The sequence below is a fragment of the Sceloporus occidentalis genome, unplaced genomic scaffold (assembly GCF_023333645.1).
Source record: "Sceloporus occidentalis isolate IW3139 unplaced genomic scaffold, rSceOcc1.0.p SCAF_139, whole genome shotgun sequence".
Classification (NCBI taxonomy): Eukaryota; Metazoa; Chordata; class Lepidosauria; order Squamata; family Phrynosomatidae; genus Sceloporus; species Sceloporus occidentalis.
In genome coordinates this window covers 762441-779839 of record NW_028317119.1, presented here as the reverse complement: position 1 = coordinate 779839, position 17399 = coordinate 762441, and the positions used below count along the sequence as shown (strand labels likewise).

Here is a 17399-nt window from a genome sequence, read left to right as displayed (position 1 = left end):
GTGTTAGACTGTGATGACAGACTGTCTCCCTCTGTCACAGGTTAGATATCTAGCACACAGGCAGTCTGTTTCAGTGACAAGTTAAAGGGCTACAAAAGAATGCCAAATGGTTAATGGCAAATATGATTTGTGACAGATCAAATGTTACTAGTGAATGTGAATGCCAAATTGTTTCTGCAATTCAAAATTTCACATAGTTATGTGTGGGTATATAAAATCATGCTAGGAAAAGTTAGGTTACAGGAATTAATTCCTAAATTACTCATATAGCGTAAAAAATTCCTCAAACTCCGTTCTTAGGACCCCCAAGATTGCATTATAAATGCCATAAATGATATGTGATAAATGACGTATGCTGATTTACCGGTAGTTCACATGAGAAGATTGTGAAAATGTTGTTCATAAAAACGTATGCGTCTAAGAAGACCTGTCATCTACAAAAATGAGGATGCAAGGCTGTCCTAATGCAGTTGTCCCTTGGAGTTCCTCAATAACCACATTGCATTTTTTTAATTTGTGCAAGCACAATGTCAGCACATTGCACAAAGCAGGAATCGCTGTAGGTCACGACTTTTGGCAGCATGCAGGATTTGGCTATAGGGGCGAGGAAAGCCACAAGAAAGTTTCTGTTTTTATTATTGACTACCCTGTGTGGATGGCAGGGTCCACTTTAAATACACCATTTTTCTTTAGGCATTTATCTAACTTTGTTCAGTACATGCATTTTACAAATACAGAGATAAACATTTCCATTGATTTGTTTTCTGTTATTGTTGCCCTGGCACTACATGAAGTGCTGGATATTTGAAGCTCGTTAGCAGCCATAATTGTAGTTTTCATCTCCTATGTTCATAACACAAATATAATAGCTGAAACCTCATATTTTAAACCGGCGATGTTGTCTACAGCATACTTGTCTTAATGCAGCATGTCAGTACTACAGGAGAAGTGTGAGGCAGACCCAAAGTAGAAGCAACTAAGGTACTTCTTTAACTTTCATATTGGGTCCTCACTTCCACTTGGATGGAAATGGGTCTGGTGGGTGGATTATCTTGGTTTATGATGGGGCAGAAAGTTGGATTTGTGTTCTGGCATAGACCTGGCTTGGCTCTTTCAATTTAAACAACCAGCTAGCCCATTATTGCTGCACAATTTCATTACCCAATAGTCATTCACTTCTTAGGTATTCCAGCCATCTCCCGCACCTTCAAAATGATTTTGGTGGTGCAGAGCAGTAAGCACTAATGATTGATAGTTCTTTAGGGTTTAATAGATCTTTTGTTACTGGCTATGAAAATGAGAGAAGTACCAATTATTTTCATTTTCAAGTATTCATATTCCGTCAGAATACTACGAGTTTGATTGCCAATAAAAACCACAATCCAGTTTTACAGGACAGATACCTTGATTAGTAATAAATCAATATGTTTCCCCCCTGTTCGGTCATTCCCTAGTCATGTTGTCTTCACAGAAAAAGCAATATAATATAAAGTAATAAAATGTACAACATTTTCCATTTGATCTTCAATCGTCTTTGTGACAGGTGTAGCTAGAACTGATAATAACAAGATGTCTTTTTGGCAGGTTGGAGTGCTTGTGATAACAGGAGCTTTCTGACACCAATTACAAGAATTCCGATCTTGATTTTTCTTGAGCCAAAAATGTCCCTCCCACGCCAGCTGAGAGACGAAAGGTAAATGATCCATGTCACTAGCCCGTGCATAATGACCTGAGCTAGGCATCAATATACTCAAGATGATTATCCATGTGTTGTTAGCTGTAACATGATCAGTAATGCTGTGTTATAGCTGCATAATCACAAATTTGTTTATTTAATACTAGCCACACGTCCTTGATTAGTTAGAGAGACACTCCAGTCCTGCCAACTAAGAGTGTGTATTAAAAGCACTGGTTATGCTTTGTCCAACCTATAAACAAAAATATAATCAAATCAATCACTGAAGCTGCAGCTCTAGTGTAATTTTCACGCATTTCCAGAGGGACCAAAGTTTAAAGGTGCATATGATTGCCAGCCCCCCTTTAAGATTATGCATGCCAAACACTGACACAAAATTCAAAACCCAAGGTTTTCTATCTTAAACAATTAGTCATGTTGTTACAATTGGAGCCACATAATAATTCCAATCTCTCCCAAGCTACAATTGAGCTACTCACTTATTGCATTTCCTCTTAGTGATTTTGAACAGCTGCCGGAGGATGTTCCTGTGTCTGCTCACATAGCAGATGTGGAGGAAAGAAGAGGATTTAATGTCTATTATGTGAGCCCTCAAATTGCTTTTATTCATCATTTCGATGTTTTCATGGGTTGGGGTGAGTTGTTGATCATATTCACCACTTTAGGTTCAGATGACTCATAGTAAAACATTCAGAAAATCCATTCATCGTTCGGGGCTTCTTTAAGGACAAGATAGGAATTTATTTGGCTTTGTGTTTTTTTCAAGGAAGGGACGTTGTTACCCACTACTACCTCAGATAAGATGCACTCTAACCATATTTTCATGTTAAATGCATATTGGAATCCGTTTCACATGGACTCCAGTGTATTTTACCCCATGTAGATCAATACAGGTATTCTTTCTCATTTAACTCAAGCAGTCTGAAAATCCTTGTTTATAACCTTTGCAATTGCTCCAAATGGCCTTTTGTTTTTGCAGTCATTTGTTATTGAGGTGAAAAGTAAGGGAGGGAGTAAGTATTTTATATACCGACGATACAGTCAGTTCTTCACATTGCATGCCAAGCTGGAAGTTAATTATGGTCCTGAGACTGGTACTCTACCTTACATCTGTACTCTTCCCACCATACCACGTAAGTTCACATCTCAAATCCTCTCAATGTTTGTCTACGGGAAGCATTGACTATTTTGTTATGTTAAGTTCCCTGCACAATTTGCTATCGCATTATGGTCAGTATGTTTTTGTTAAGCCTTTCCTTATCCTGGGAGCCTCACTGATTACTGTGTATAATTATTAGATTATACACAGTAATTATAAGATTATTTTTATAGTCTAAACAAATATGTTTTATTTTGCTCTGTCGCATAGGAAATGTGTAATATATATTATATGCCTAACCATGGTTTTTCTTTTACAGCAAAGGTTTTTGTTGGGAACAAGAAAGAAATTGCAGAGACCCGCATCCCCCTTCTCAATGCATATATGAAGGTATATATGCAATTATGAACTTACTTAGCATCTCTGAAAAGATGATGCCAAGGTGTGCTACCGTAAACTTGCACATCTTACGCACAATGCTGTTGTTATGTGAAAACAAAACTGATCCTGGTACGAAGTTTCAAAAGTTGCTATATGTGCTTTCCAAGAGGTGGAGATTGTCAGACAAGTTTTTCAACTAAAATGTACTTAGGCAGATAAATACACAAAACTCCCAGAAAACAGTGTATATCAGAAAATGGAAGACCTTGCCTTACGGCACCAAATGGAGCTTTTAGGAAGCAAGTTGTCTTTCATTCAGGGTAACATAACATATAAAGTACAATATGCAAAGAAAGTCAAAAGTCTTTCCTAAGCACATCTCTTTTTCAACCTTTGCCTGTGCTGCTTTTTCAAAGTTTCTAATGAGGCACCTTTTTTTTATTAATCCGCCCAGACTAACAAACCGAGATTAATTTAGTGACGTGTTCTGGCCTAGGTCGACTAGGCCTATGGCGGCACGTCCAGGGGGGACATCAGCCCCCACACCACAAAACATGGAGGGAATCAGGCCTCCTGGTGTGCCACTGCTCAGTTACAAGGATCTCAGACCTCCTCAACCTGCCCATTTACACAATGGAGGCACAGCCTCCATATGCTGCTTTAAAAGAACAGCAGACCCAGGGCAGCACCCAAGCTAAATATGGTTGGATTAACCTTTTTACTAGCTAGTACCCATTTAATCCACCAAATTCTCAATTTACCTGTTTACTAGCTAATGTTTAATCAATCCATCAAACTCCCAAATTATAATTAATCTGTACACTACACTGGTCTTTGTATTGCTATGGTGATAAGACCACTTTTTAAACTTTGCATGATCCAGGAGCATACTTAGGGCAGAGCCTATATTTTACTCATGCTCTCTCTCACTCATTCACTCTTACTGTCAACACTTTCCGCTCTCTCTCAATGTCTCCCTACCTTCTCCATCATCTACTTCCATGTTCCTGACTCATTTCCCACAGCGCTGCTTTTTCTCTTGCATCTTCTTGTTCTTCTGTCTTCCGTCTGTTTTTTTACGCTTCTCCCCATGTCTTGTTTCTTTGTCCACTTCTCCGTGAACCAACCCTCACAGCGTACTTTTGCAAAAGCCAAGGGAGAGCCATGCTATCCTTGTAACTCCACTCTTTTGCGGAAGTACTCACAGGGGCCAGAACCATTAAGACTGATTCACAAGCATTTCTGCACCTCTTTTTATCCGCAAATCTGTCTGCATTATTCTGGCGTCTCGTAGTACTTCTGCAAAAGGGCTCTAATAGGGAAAAGGGTGTGCCCAGGGGCTCTGCTCCTTCGCAGAAGTGCTCCGGGATATGAAACCATATTTATTAAAGACCAAATTCAAAATTATTTGCCATTATCTTGATTCTATTCCATGTTTTCTTGGTACTTACCTTTCTTTCTCTTTATCTCTGCCTCTCAGGTCCTACTGAACTCTCCTGTTTGGCTCCTTTTGGATGAAGATCTTAGGATATTTTTTTACCAAACCACACTTGACAGCGAAAGGATTCCTCGTGCCTTACGCAGACTGCGTCCCCAAACAAGGAAGATGTAAGATTTCTTGTTTCTTCTATTGCTTGATCCCATCTCACTCTTTCTGAAAAAAAGAAATCTCAGTCACACAACATAGTAATATCACCATAAATTGAATCATTATGTATTGTTATTCCACAGCCCCTCCATATATATAACACAATTATTATTAATGCAGTTCTACACAACCAACTCTATGGCTGTTCACATCTAGTGCTACTGCTGTTAAGGTGAAATCCTCACCTCATTAGATTTTTGTAATATATTGCCTTTATTTTCTGTCAGTAAGAAGAATTCCCAGCATGTTTCAGATGTGGATAAACCAAGGGCAGAGGTAAGTGTCTATTTACTATATTGTGGAGGTGACAGATATGATGTAGGTATATTTCCATATGTCTGGCTCTGGAGCAGGTGTGTAAGTACCCAGACCTTTGGATGATTTAGTGTCTCTTCTTTTTTTACTTCCTCTACCACTTTGCTCAAATATCCTCGTTTCCTAATCTCTCTGTTTTAGGCTATGTTTGATTTCAAAGGAACAACTGCAATGGAGTTGTCTTTTAAGAGTGGTGATGTGATTTATCTTCTAAGTCGGGTTAACAGAGACTGGTTGGAGGTAAGTCACAGCAGATCTTGAAACTAAATACTCAATTTCATAGGACTCCCCTTAATTTATAGACATTAATCACAAGCCGTCTTAACATACTGCCTAGAGACCTTCAATTACGTGCAGCCCTGCCATTTCTTACTGGCCCAAATATGGCTCCCCAACACAGTGCAATTTAGGTAAGAGTATATGGTATAGGGTTAAATTATGATACATTTAGAGTTTGCCCTATCAACATGACTGTTCTATAGCTCAGAAATCACATATCTATAGACTTCTTCTGTCATTCCCTACCTGTCACCTGTTGGGGAATGGTACACATTGGACAGATAATATATTAACCTTTTTGCTCAATACTCATCATTCTACAATGGAATGGATAGGTTGTACTATGGGGAATGGTATCGGTATTCCAAAGGCAAATGCAGGTCGGGGGCTATTACAGGTTTGTTTATTGGTTGTTACAACTCTCCTGAATTCTTATCTGGTTGCTAGGGAACAGTTGGTGATCGGACAGGTATTTTTCCACATTCATTTGTGAGGATAATCAAGGATCTCCCAGAGGAGCAGTATCCAGTTAGCTTGCTGCGCTGTTATTTTCATGACGATGGCATGTGCCAGATCAGGTAATGGCATGATAGAATGTACGCTCCACAAATCTCCCAGTGTGCCTCTGTCTATTAAGGAGAAAATATATTAAGAAATAAATTAGACATAATTGCTTTTATAGGTAGGGTTATGTTAACCATTTGAATGAATAAGGTTACAATATGGTTGTATATTACATACACTTCTAAACCCAAATGTTTGCTGTTAACCGTTAGTCAAAAATCCTCTGTGCCAGGACTTCTGAAGTAGAGGGCCAATTAAATAACACACGAAAATAGTTTTCTGAGATCAATAATTAACCCCATGAGTGCTGAAATAAGTAAACATAAGGCTCAGTCTATATCAGTTAAATATCAGGACTGTTATAGGCAGCAACTTATGTTACTAGACCTAACAATGCTCTAGATTAGTTACAAATGGTACAATGTTTTGCATTAATACACGTAAGTCAGTTGTATACAAAATAGTCATGTGTATAAATATGCAACATTATACTTAACATTGTGTAAAACTTCTCTAAAATCAAGAAAGGTGTCAGCAATAATGGACTCTCCTCGATATCAGTTAGAGGTATATATAAATAAAAACAAAATGAACAAACACAACTAATATCTGTATTGCCAAAAAAAACTGCAGAATGTTTGTCTTTTACAGGGATATCTCTATAGAAGAAGATGTTAAAAGAATTCCATTTTATAATGAGCTTCTAGATTTAATAAGGTGAGGTTGAGATACCAGCAGAAGAGATGAATATCTCTATTAATGTAGTAATTCTAGAGAACAAATTGGATAAAGATGATACCTGTATTGGCCAACTGGAGTATAATGGATTGCAAGCTTTTCAAGACTATCTAGGTCTCTTCTTCAGGCATATTTTACATTTTAAGCAGAAATTGCTCATACATTTCATACTGTAACACGCAACAAGCACAGCAAGATACAAAGATTGTGAATAGAGATTACATTTGAGTGGTGACATTGAAAGGAAATGTAAATGTATTGTTAGTGTGAAATGTAGAAGTTGGCACAAGTAGTTTCTTTTGCTGTTGTAGACTGCCACAGACTATGAGTCAGATTGATTGCGTGACATAAATTCTTTATCATGATTTAGGCCTGAATTAAGCATGAGCTTGTATTTCCATACCTCCCTTCTCTCTGTGTCCCAAAATTGGTCTCCTAGAAGTGTGGCTGTCCTTTTTCTGTTCACATTATGTCTATGTGATGTATTAGCCTTCTTAGAGTCTGGCCTGTTTCACCTACGTATAGTCTAGAACTAGGCCGTTTGCTCTCTCTCTCTCTTTCTAACATGGTACAACTCTATACATAAATATAGGAACCTTAAATGTGAGTGGTAGAAAAGAAAAGGTTGAGAGAAGTGCAGTTTTGGCTGCCTGGTTTTTGGTCAGCTGACATTAACTCTTACTTGTTATATAGGAACCAATTCCCTGGGGTGGATGTAGTTCTAAACATGCAGGACGCTGAGGGGGAACTAATTCGCTTACTGGATGACAGTGATATGCCGCTTCTCGCCAAACAGGACAAGCGAAAATCACATGCAAACAACTTCTTTCCCTGGGAGCTACATGTAACACGCAATGGTGACCTGGACGTTTACAGCACTGGGGCTTAAGTATTCATGTAAAGTCTACCACATCTGATCAGATAAAATATTTCTGTGGATGTAACAGACAACTGAGATAACACACTTAAGAAGGCAATGAATAACAAAGAGCAAGCAAAAAACACAAACTGTGATTTTCACAGCAGATAGTATTCTTTAGTTTTCAAGCTCTGTGACGGTCCATGGTTAATAAGTGCCATCCATAACAGCAATTATGACTATCCGGGGTTAAATAATGCCGTACCTGATCAAGTACCGTTGAATGATGTATTCCCTTCTATATATGTGTGCTGTGTATTATCTATACTCTGTTCCCCTTCCTGTCCTACCCCATCCGTGCATGCCCTGCCCACGAACTTCGGCTCTCGTAGCCCAGGCACCCCGCAGAGACTAGAGATTCCTGGTCGCTGGAGCTATCGGACCCACGCCAGCTGTCCCACCGCCCGTCCCGGGGGGCACTCGGGTAACCTAAGCGTGGCGCCGGACTGTCTGAGCAGGGCGGGAAGATGTGTTCCTGATTTATAACCTTTTTATCACCTAACCTGTATATAAGCCTGTGTGTTTTCCCAATAACAGCACTGTACTCAGCTACACCTCAGCGGGCTGCGGTGCCAGGAAGCTAGAGCCACCGTACCAGCTTGTGAGCCCTGTTCCGCTAGTATCGGCTAGCTCTCAAGGCGGTTAACCATTACGATCCCGGCAGGAAGCATCGCAGAACCGACGGGCGTGGCCAGTCGGGGTACAAGGTGTGCCCGTGACAAGCTCCTTAAAATTTTACTATCATCTCAACTCATTGACCAACATACTTAACAGTCTCATGAACAATCCTTTTCATTACTCTGACTGAAAATCCCTAGCATCTAGGAGACTGACATATAAACCATCATTAAATGTATGCCCTACAAATTGACTGATACGTTTTTTTTGGTGGAAAGTGCTGAAATTTGAAGGCAGCTCTAAAAGTCTGTGTAGCGTTTAAGCACTGCAACCAACTGAAAATCTTCAACGTCAAGAAGCATAAAGTAATTCATAAGTGAGATGCCTCCCATCTGCAGTACTGGAGCAAGATACATAATTCAATTTATTACTTAATAAAGAACAGAATCTGGTTTAATATTTTATTGTAAGGTAATAATTTTGTATATAAATCTATAATAAAATTGGCTTTTGCCTCTTGTGGTCTTCAACAGTCAGTAGCCAAGTGAAACATTCTCTTTTTACATACGGCATCTACTTAACTGGAGATGATACCTTAGCCATGTGTTTCAAGCTACTATTATTGGATCAGGTTATGGGACCCACTACTTGGGTTTTTTACCCATTGTACAATGTTGTGGTATATGGTGGTGCTATAAAAAAAAAAGTGGAGGCCAAAAGAAGTACCGACAGCTAATACAATGCCCTAGAGGTCTCTTCATGATCAGAGATTAACGCTGAGAATTAAGTACAACGCAAGACTTTCAACAAAAAAAGGGTACATAAATCATAGGAAGACAAAATAATCTTTAGGGTGTTTTTTTTTAACAAAACACAGCAGAATCAGTGCCAGTAGTGAAACACACTAATATACTTATATACACCAATGCCTGTGGCATCATTTTAGAAAGAGCTGCACCTGCTCTTCTATTGCCTGCAATTGAATTTGTCTGTTTCATCTCTGGGCTATGGGCTAGGAAATGAACCTCTTTTGTGATCATTTCCCATAGCACATCGTATACATCTAGTACCGTATATCATAGAGATAGAGGATGTTGATACAGGGCACAGCCAACATAATGTATTGGTTAAAATTAGAACCAATTCTAACCTATGTTACTTTTTGATATTTAAATACACTCTTTAAATAAATATTATTTGTAAACCTGTTTAGAACAACAGCACAACTAACCAATAAGATTATGATGGATTGATCTTGAGTTTGTGAAGTCCTTTTATTATACGTTATAAAATTGCAGTGGGAGGGGAGCACACACAAAATTAAAGTAAAATTGTAAAATATGTGAGACCATTTTGAATAATAAAAGGATGATGACGAGATTTGAGGCATATCATGCATCATTGCATGCTTTTATTCTTGCTACTAGGGATGACAAAACACTATGTTTATCCTACTATCTTTTCTACCTTACTTTAAAGTTATATTTATTAGGTAACACTAGGTGGAGCTGAGGTACTTTTTTACTTTATGTTTGTACGCTGCTGAGCTAAAGACTTGGGTTCCCAGGTAGTGGCTTATTATGCCCTTTCATATAGTCAAAAACTACCCATAAAGCAAAATAGTAATTTAGGAGCAATACATTTTATTCATGTTTGATAATTAGAATCTTGGCCTATTACCTATAGCATGGCTTCCAAGGAAGGGGGCAGTCCTCGCACTCAGTCCCCTGCTGTTCCTCTTCGCAAATGCTATAGCAAGCAGGAACAGCATGGGACTGAGCACAAGGACAGTGAGCGCACACCTAACTACCTAAACCTCGTTGAACAAAGGTGCACGTTCTCACAGAGCTGGGTGCGTCGTCGTGATGGATGTCCATTATCCCAGTTACAGGGCCTTTAAGTAATATTTACCCAGCCTCCTGATTTCATCAGTGGGAATTGCTAGACCATGGAGGCATATTTAAGCCTTTTAGTTTGTGTTTAATGGAAATTTAACAAGTAGAGAACTGCAGCCCAATATGCCATTCAATTTAGTACCATGGCATATGAGACACATTGGAATACCAGTGTTTTAAGGGCTGCATTTCGCAGGGGACTACATGATACGCTTAACCCCGCTTAAGTCCCCTATGGACGTACCGGTACGTCCAATAAACGCATCCCAAGATGGATTGTTTGACTACCCGCTCTGTTCCTGGACCCCGGCTTGTATGATTTCCTGATTCTGTGTACCGACCCGGCTATCCTGACTATTCTATTGGCATTTAACCCCTGCTCTGCTGAGTTCCTTTTCTGGATCCTGTTCTGCACTATTCCTGTGCCTTGTTTAGACAACTCCGTTCCTCCTTGGTGTTGGGATCATTAAAATCCTGGGGTACTGCTGCCGAAGGCTTCTCCTGGGTGGAAGAACTTCCGTGGTGAGTGCCAGTGTGGGGGTGGTCATGACAGGAAATATGGCCAAGGAGTTTCTTCACTAAGTGTTACCATTACCACACCTCCTAACTCTCAGAGACTGTTCCCATCAAGCTTCAGTGAACTGGCCACCAATTGGCCACTCAAGCCTATTGACTCTGGTGCTGTTAGGAACGTTATTGATGAATCATAGGCTATGGCTCAAGAAATTCCTATAGAATACAAAACTCAAAAGAGTTCTATTGCGGCCTTGGATGAAACAGCTTTGGGGACAGGAATTGTCTCCGTACAGACCAAGACAATATGGGTAGTGGTTGGAATACTCCCCTAAAAAGAAAAAATACAGTTTGGCATCTTGTCTACCACACACCTTACAGTTATTCTTGGTATCAAACGTTTGGCACAACATAATCCTATTATTGATTGGAAATTTTGGATGTATTTTCCAAACAAAAACTGAGAAGTTGCCTCCACATCAATATATGACTGTGCTATATTATAACTGGAACAACTCCTCCTACAGGCATACTTACACATTATCACAGCCGGATAATGAAGCCTTAGCATATTAGATCTACAAAAGTTTAAAGAAGACATTCATCTGACCTTCAGCCTCTCTGGCAGAAAAAAAGAAAGCTCAGTTCAACTTTGAATTAACTACACAGGGTTAACTAAAATCACAATAAAGTACAACTATCCCCTTCCACTTACTTCCTGAAAGTTTTCTGTGATATCTTGTTATCCCATCTGACTCTTGACGGCGTATTGATATACTATAAGAATCTGAAAGAACATTGCAAATATGTGAAACAAGTATTGCAAAGAACATTCTCTGTATGCCAAAGTAGAGAAATGTGAATTTGAATGCGATATAGTTAAGTTCTTGGGGTATGTCGTATCAGCAGGCAGATTGGAGATGGATGTTGACAAACTATCTTCAATCGAATGAGAAGAACCTTCTGATATTAAAGGAATACGTGTAATGGCAATGGGTGCCAGATCAGATTGGAGTCACAATGCAGGGCAGGATCAGGCCCAGAGCATGGCTAAAGGCAGACAGATGGTGATGTATCCGATTCAGGACTGCAGCCCGCTAAAGGCCTTATTTTTTCGATTAGGAACTGGAAAGAGTCGGGATACAAACTAGGGACACACGGCTTGAAAAGTCCTAGGGCAGCATGCTGTGGCTGAATAGCCAACAGACCGGGCACACGACTAGATAGCCTACAGATTGGGCACATGACTGGATAGCCCATGGACTGGGTGCCGAGGCCGGACTGGCAGGGGCCGGCTCCCTGTGACTGGACTGGCGGGGACCCCCTCTCTGTGACCAGGCTGGCAGGGGCTCACCCTTAGCAAACAAGCAAGTATCAGAGATCAAGCAGGGTCAAGCAAGGTGAATAAACCTCAGGCAGGGCGCTGAACACACGGCAGGATATCCTACAGGCTGGACTCACAGCAGGAAAGCCCTTAGGCAGGGACACCTAAGGGTTGTTTGCCTCCTCCAAGAAGACTGTTCATCCACCCCATTTCCGAAAAGCTGTGTTACCATGGGACGATGCATGCCCTTTAGCTGGTTATAGATGGAAACAAAATGTTACATTTCTGCTGCAACGATACTATTGTTGGCCTTCCATGGTTAGGGACATATATGACTTTGTACAAGCCTGTATCATGTGTCACTTATGGGACTTATTTTTCTATTTTTGTAGTAGTGGATTTATTCAGCCAACAGGCGCATTTTATTGCTCTCACCAAACTACCTTCTGCGTGTGCCCTAGCTGAAATAATTTGTATTCATGAGGTTCCTCCCACTATTGTATCTGACAGGGTGCCTCAGTTTGTATCTGTTTTGGAGGACCAAAAAATGTCTCCACTTAAAGCTGTCCATGGTTATGAACCTTCGTTATGGCTATAAGAGATTGCTGTAACTGGAGTTCTAGCTGCTGAAACTCAATTTTAGATGCAAGAAAACCACTTGACAACCATCTCTGAACAAGTTAAACAGGCTAAAAGGAAACAAAAGAAGGTGGCAGATAAATACATACAAGTCTAGGGAGTCTAATTTTAATGTATGGCTTTTGACCAAACATCTGCACATAGAACTAGAACCTAAGGGCCTAAATATGTAGGTCTTTCTAAAATCAAAGCACAGATCAATGATGTCACCTATTTCCTCCTACTCCCCAAGTCACTATGTATCAATACTCCTCTGCCATACAAGCTCCTGATACTAAAATGGCTCAAGATGAAGAAGAATATGATATACAAATTATTCTAGATTCAAGGAAGAGGAATGGTGTTTGCAATATTTTATTTGATGGAAAGGATATGGTCCTGAGGAAAGTTCATAGGTTCTCACTTCAGATGTGCATGTTCCTGCTAAGATCCCCTCCAACCATGAGCGATTTCCTCAGAAACCAAGTGACCAAGAGATACTGAGTGACTACAAGAGCTTCAGAGTTCAGTTAAAATTAGTAATGGCTTTTAGCAATAAGGCTTGTTGAGAGTGAAATCTTAAAACACTTTTAACCAGCCTTCTCCTATATAGGTAAAATAGGTTAATACCAATCAAAAGGCAGTGGAAAAACAGTAGACAAAATCAGTGATCTCTGTGCACTAGCGTAACTACAGGGGTTGCAAAGGTCGCAGCTGCCACAGGGCCTGTGCCTCTTCTAGGGGACCTCTACTATCAAGCCAAATAATTAATATAACTCATTCCAAGTTCATATTCTCTATTGTAATATATATATATGGTGCTATATAGATAGCCATGTCCCTTAATCACATTATTGTGAGTGCCATAATCAATTAAGATAATATCCAGACAACATCATTTGATTATGACCCCAGCAATAATAGCTAAAACCCCAGCAATAATAGCTAAAACCTTTATCCCGGGTCTGCACTCTTATGCTGATTGGCAGATTGAGCTTTTTTTGTATATGAGCTGTATTTATTGTTTGTGAAGGAAGATCCATACTGTACTCTTTTTCTGGCTTATACAGATGCAACTTTTTTTAGTCTTCGTAACGGAGATCTTCCAAACCCAATTACGTACACTCAGGCCCGGACTGGGACAAAAAATAGGCCCGGGCATTTAAGCCCGAGCAGCCTATATTTATTTATTTATTTATTGTTAAAGCTCACCCTTCATGTACCATCTTTGCATTTACTCATTCACACAAATCATTAACACATTCATTAATGCAGTCTCACAAATCATTCAAGCAATTCATCCACACATGAATTCATTAATTGTCATACGCATTCACACAATTCATCCACACATTTATTCATTCTCATATGCATTCACACTACCCCTCTCCCCATCTTATCTGCCCCTTCTCACTATATTCCCCCTTTTCACTATGTACCCCCTCTCACTATCTATCCCCTCTCCCCATTTCTTACTATCTAACCCCCCTCTGCCCCTTCTAACTGCACCCCCCTCCCTCACCCTACTTACCTTGTTGCCGGAGCAAGCAGCAACTGCGGCCGGGCCCGCGGCAGGACCGGACTGACTGGGCCTATGCAGCCTCTACGGCCGCATTAACGCAGGGCATAAGGGGCACCTGCCCCTTAAGCCCGCCGCAACTGCGACCGGGTCCGCCACTCTAAAACATCGGGGGGGGGGGTTAACTTTATTTAACATCCTCCATGTTAAATAAAGTTAACAAAAACTTTATTTAACATGGAGGATGTTAAATAAAGTAAAAAAAAACACCCCGATGTTTTAATTTAAACCCTGTGCGGCCGCACACCCGTAAGGCCGGCCCTGGTGGGGGCTTCCCAACCCCTTAGAGTGGCGGACCCGGTCGCAGTTGCGGCGGGCTTAAGGGGCAGGTGCCCCTTATGCCCTGCGTTAATGCGGCCGTAGAGGCAGTTCGGTCCTGACTGGGCCTATTTTAAGGTAGGGGCCTGGAGCTGCAGCTCCATCAGCCCCTAAGTCAATCCGGCCCGGCCAGTCCGGGCCTGCGTACACTGTTTAACTTGTGGAGTATGAAAAAGTTTATGTTAATAAGCACCCAAATGATGGAAAATGCAAAGATAAAGGCGATTTGTAGAAAATGCAAAAATAAAGGCGATTTGTAGAAAATCATAGTAATTTAAGGAATCAGATGGGACTTTAACAAGCAGAAGTCCCTGTAATGTCTTCATGCATTTTTTTTTACTATGTTCCCATACACAGCTTCAGCCACTGGACTTCCCTATTCTTAGAACCTATTGCAACATTTACAGGAAAATATATGTGACTCAATTCAGCACATAGTAGACACAAACAATTACACACACTAAATGCATTCACAGTTTCGATTCTTTGCATATGAAACATGACAGGGATCATTGGGGAATAAATGCCGACTATTCAGAATGACTAGTTATTGAAGGCACTAACAAACGTTCAAAGATAAGTATATAAAACATTGGTTTGGATACATTTTAGACAGATGGTTTGGATAAATGTACTGATTTGAAGAGTTTCTAATGACATACTTCATTTAACAATGACCTGCATTTTTATCATCCACCAAGATAATGGCTTGTTTCATTTGTATATAGTGGAAAAGGTGGAAAATGGATATATTTTGAGTTGTGGTTTTCTACAGTAGTGCCTTCTATAAAGGATAACCGTAAAAATAGAGAAGTTGTGAACAGTATTGTGCAAGTGACATTTGTTTCAATATGAGTAGATAAATTTCCCATTATTGCTATGGACTGGCTTAAAAACAAAGGTCTTCAGAGAGAAGATATTGAGGAACAAATCTAAAAAATATGTAAGTACTTTATACGTTGTAAACTATAGATCTGGATTGATAGATAGAGCAGACTGATAAAGTGGAAGGAGAAATGTGTGTAAAGGTACTTGTACTTTTATTTAGGGTAATATTTATCTCTTCCTCACTTACCTAGATCAGTGAATCATATGGGGAGCAGCAAAATGACTGAGGGGCTATATGTCCTACTCTCTACACTGATGTTTATTGAAGATATTCAAGGTCTGTACACTTTTTTTCTCACATCTAAACACTTGCAGCAAGTGGCTTCCTAGGCAAACAGACAGCTCTACTAATGTTCCAGATAAAACACAGCAATGATAAAGCCTGCTTGGTGCCTTATGTGATCTTTGACTCTGGTATATATATCATGTACGGTATACATGATACCATGAGCTAGTGCCATAAAAACCTCTTTATACCACTAGAATGTCAATTTACCCCTGCAAAAACACAACTAGAAAGTAGTATGCATATAACAAATTCCTGGGCTGCTGCAAACATGCAACTCGCCACTGCTGAACCAATTTAATATAATATCAATAAAAGGGAGCTACTACTTTGAACACTTTCATTGTGATTCAGTGATTGGCCCTATATATGAAAAGATAAGCCAAACCCAGTGCCCTGATAATGTATTAGGAAAATGGGTTTCATGAAGCTCTTGAACTTTCTCACTATTGTTTTAAGAAAACAAGACCATTAGAAAGATATCAAAATCAGCATACTAATTAGGTAAAGGCTCTGTATCAAGTCATCTCCAATGCAATATTTGTATTTTCTTTTTCTCTTTTGCATTAATGGATTTGAAAAGTCTTTTTTATCTGTAAGCCTTACTATCATTTTTCAATAAGATTTACAGAATTACAAAATATATATCTTCTGTAATTTGTGTACTTAACATTTTCACACCTAAAGTAACCAATTCTGTATGAACATTGCTGTAATAAGGGCTAATTAAAACCTAATCTGACAGAGAGAGATACCAATCTTACTATATTTTACAGAATAAAAGTACTAACAAGTACAGTATATTAGCAAGAATTCACATAGGATAGTACAGCAGGTTTTAGTGCAATATAGCACACTGGGGACAGTGTCTCGACAGCAATACTTTGGTTAGGCAAATATACAAGTATTCCAGTTTAGCTCAGTGTGCTTTTTCATGCTTTAATGGGACTCAGATACCAAGGTTTTTAAGCAGCTATATATATTACCAAATGGGTATCTATAGGACTTTATCCCTGGATATCAGATGCCTGTAAGTCCAATTTGTTGGGTAGGGATCAGTCTGTTATTTTTATAGTTCAGTCCAAGCAAAATAGCTAGATAGAAAAGTACATTTCAAATTCATCCACGGCTCTGTCCCTCTGACTTACTCCATGCTTACTATGCACTGCTATCAAATTGGTATGTGTATGATGCTTGTGTTTGGTAATCAGCATGAAGTAGCAGGTTGAATGGGAGGGGGTGCCAAGTTATGTTTTGAACATATGTGTCAATTTCTTGTATGATTGGATTTTCTACTCCTCAAAGTATTTTGGCGTCTGTTGTGGTGTGAGTGGTGTTCCCTCTTACAATACCTTGCAAACCTGTGTAAATTGTCTGAAAGGTGTTAATGGTGGATTTAGAGACAATGCACATACTTTCAAATGATGTCAGGGCATTGTAAGGAAGGCCCATGTCTGGAATGGCAAGTTGAAAATAATGGAGCATTGGCATAAAATTTGGTTTGTTATTGGCTAATTGCTCTCAGGACCATGGGGTTAGCCCCATTACACATATAGGTAACCGTATACAGTATGGACGGCTTTAAAACATGTTTGTAGGGTCAATGCGGCCACCTGATGGATTTTCTTTTCACTGCGGTAAGGCAATGGGTGTATGATCAGATTATGTGTATGGGGAAGGCATCCAAGTCAAGGTGACTTCCCTGTGTTACAAGCTTAAAC

The 17399-nt window shown here is 39.7% G+C and overlaps 1 protein-coding gene across 1 annotated transcript; it reads left to right on the top strand.

Moving 5' to 3' along the window:
- The first annotated feature begins 1661 nt into the window (after positions 1–1661).
- LOC149281082 (neutrophil cytosol factor 4-like) lies at positions 1662–7609 on the top strand. Its single transcript, XM_089499787.1, has 10 exons — positions 1662–1693; positions 2195–2279; positions 2676–2829; positions 3115–3185; positions 4657–4784; positions 5052–5100; positions 5281–5379; positions 5866–5996; positions 6634–6699; positions 7414–7609. Exons 1-10 carry the CDS (start codon positions 1662–1664, stop codon positions 7607–7609), a joined length of 1011 nt encoding a protein of 336 aa, XP_089355913.1.
- The last annotated feature ends 9790 nt before the right edge of the window (positions 7610–17399 follow it).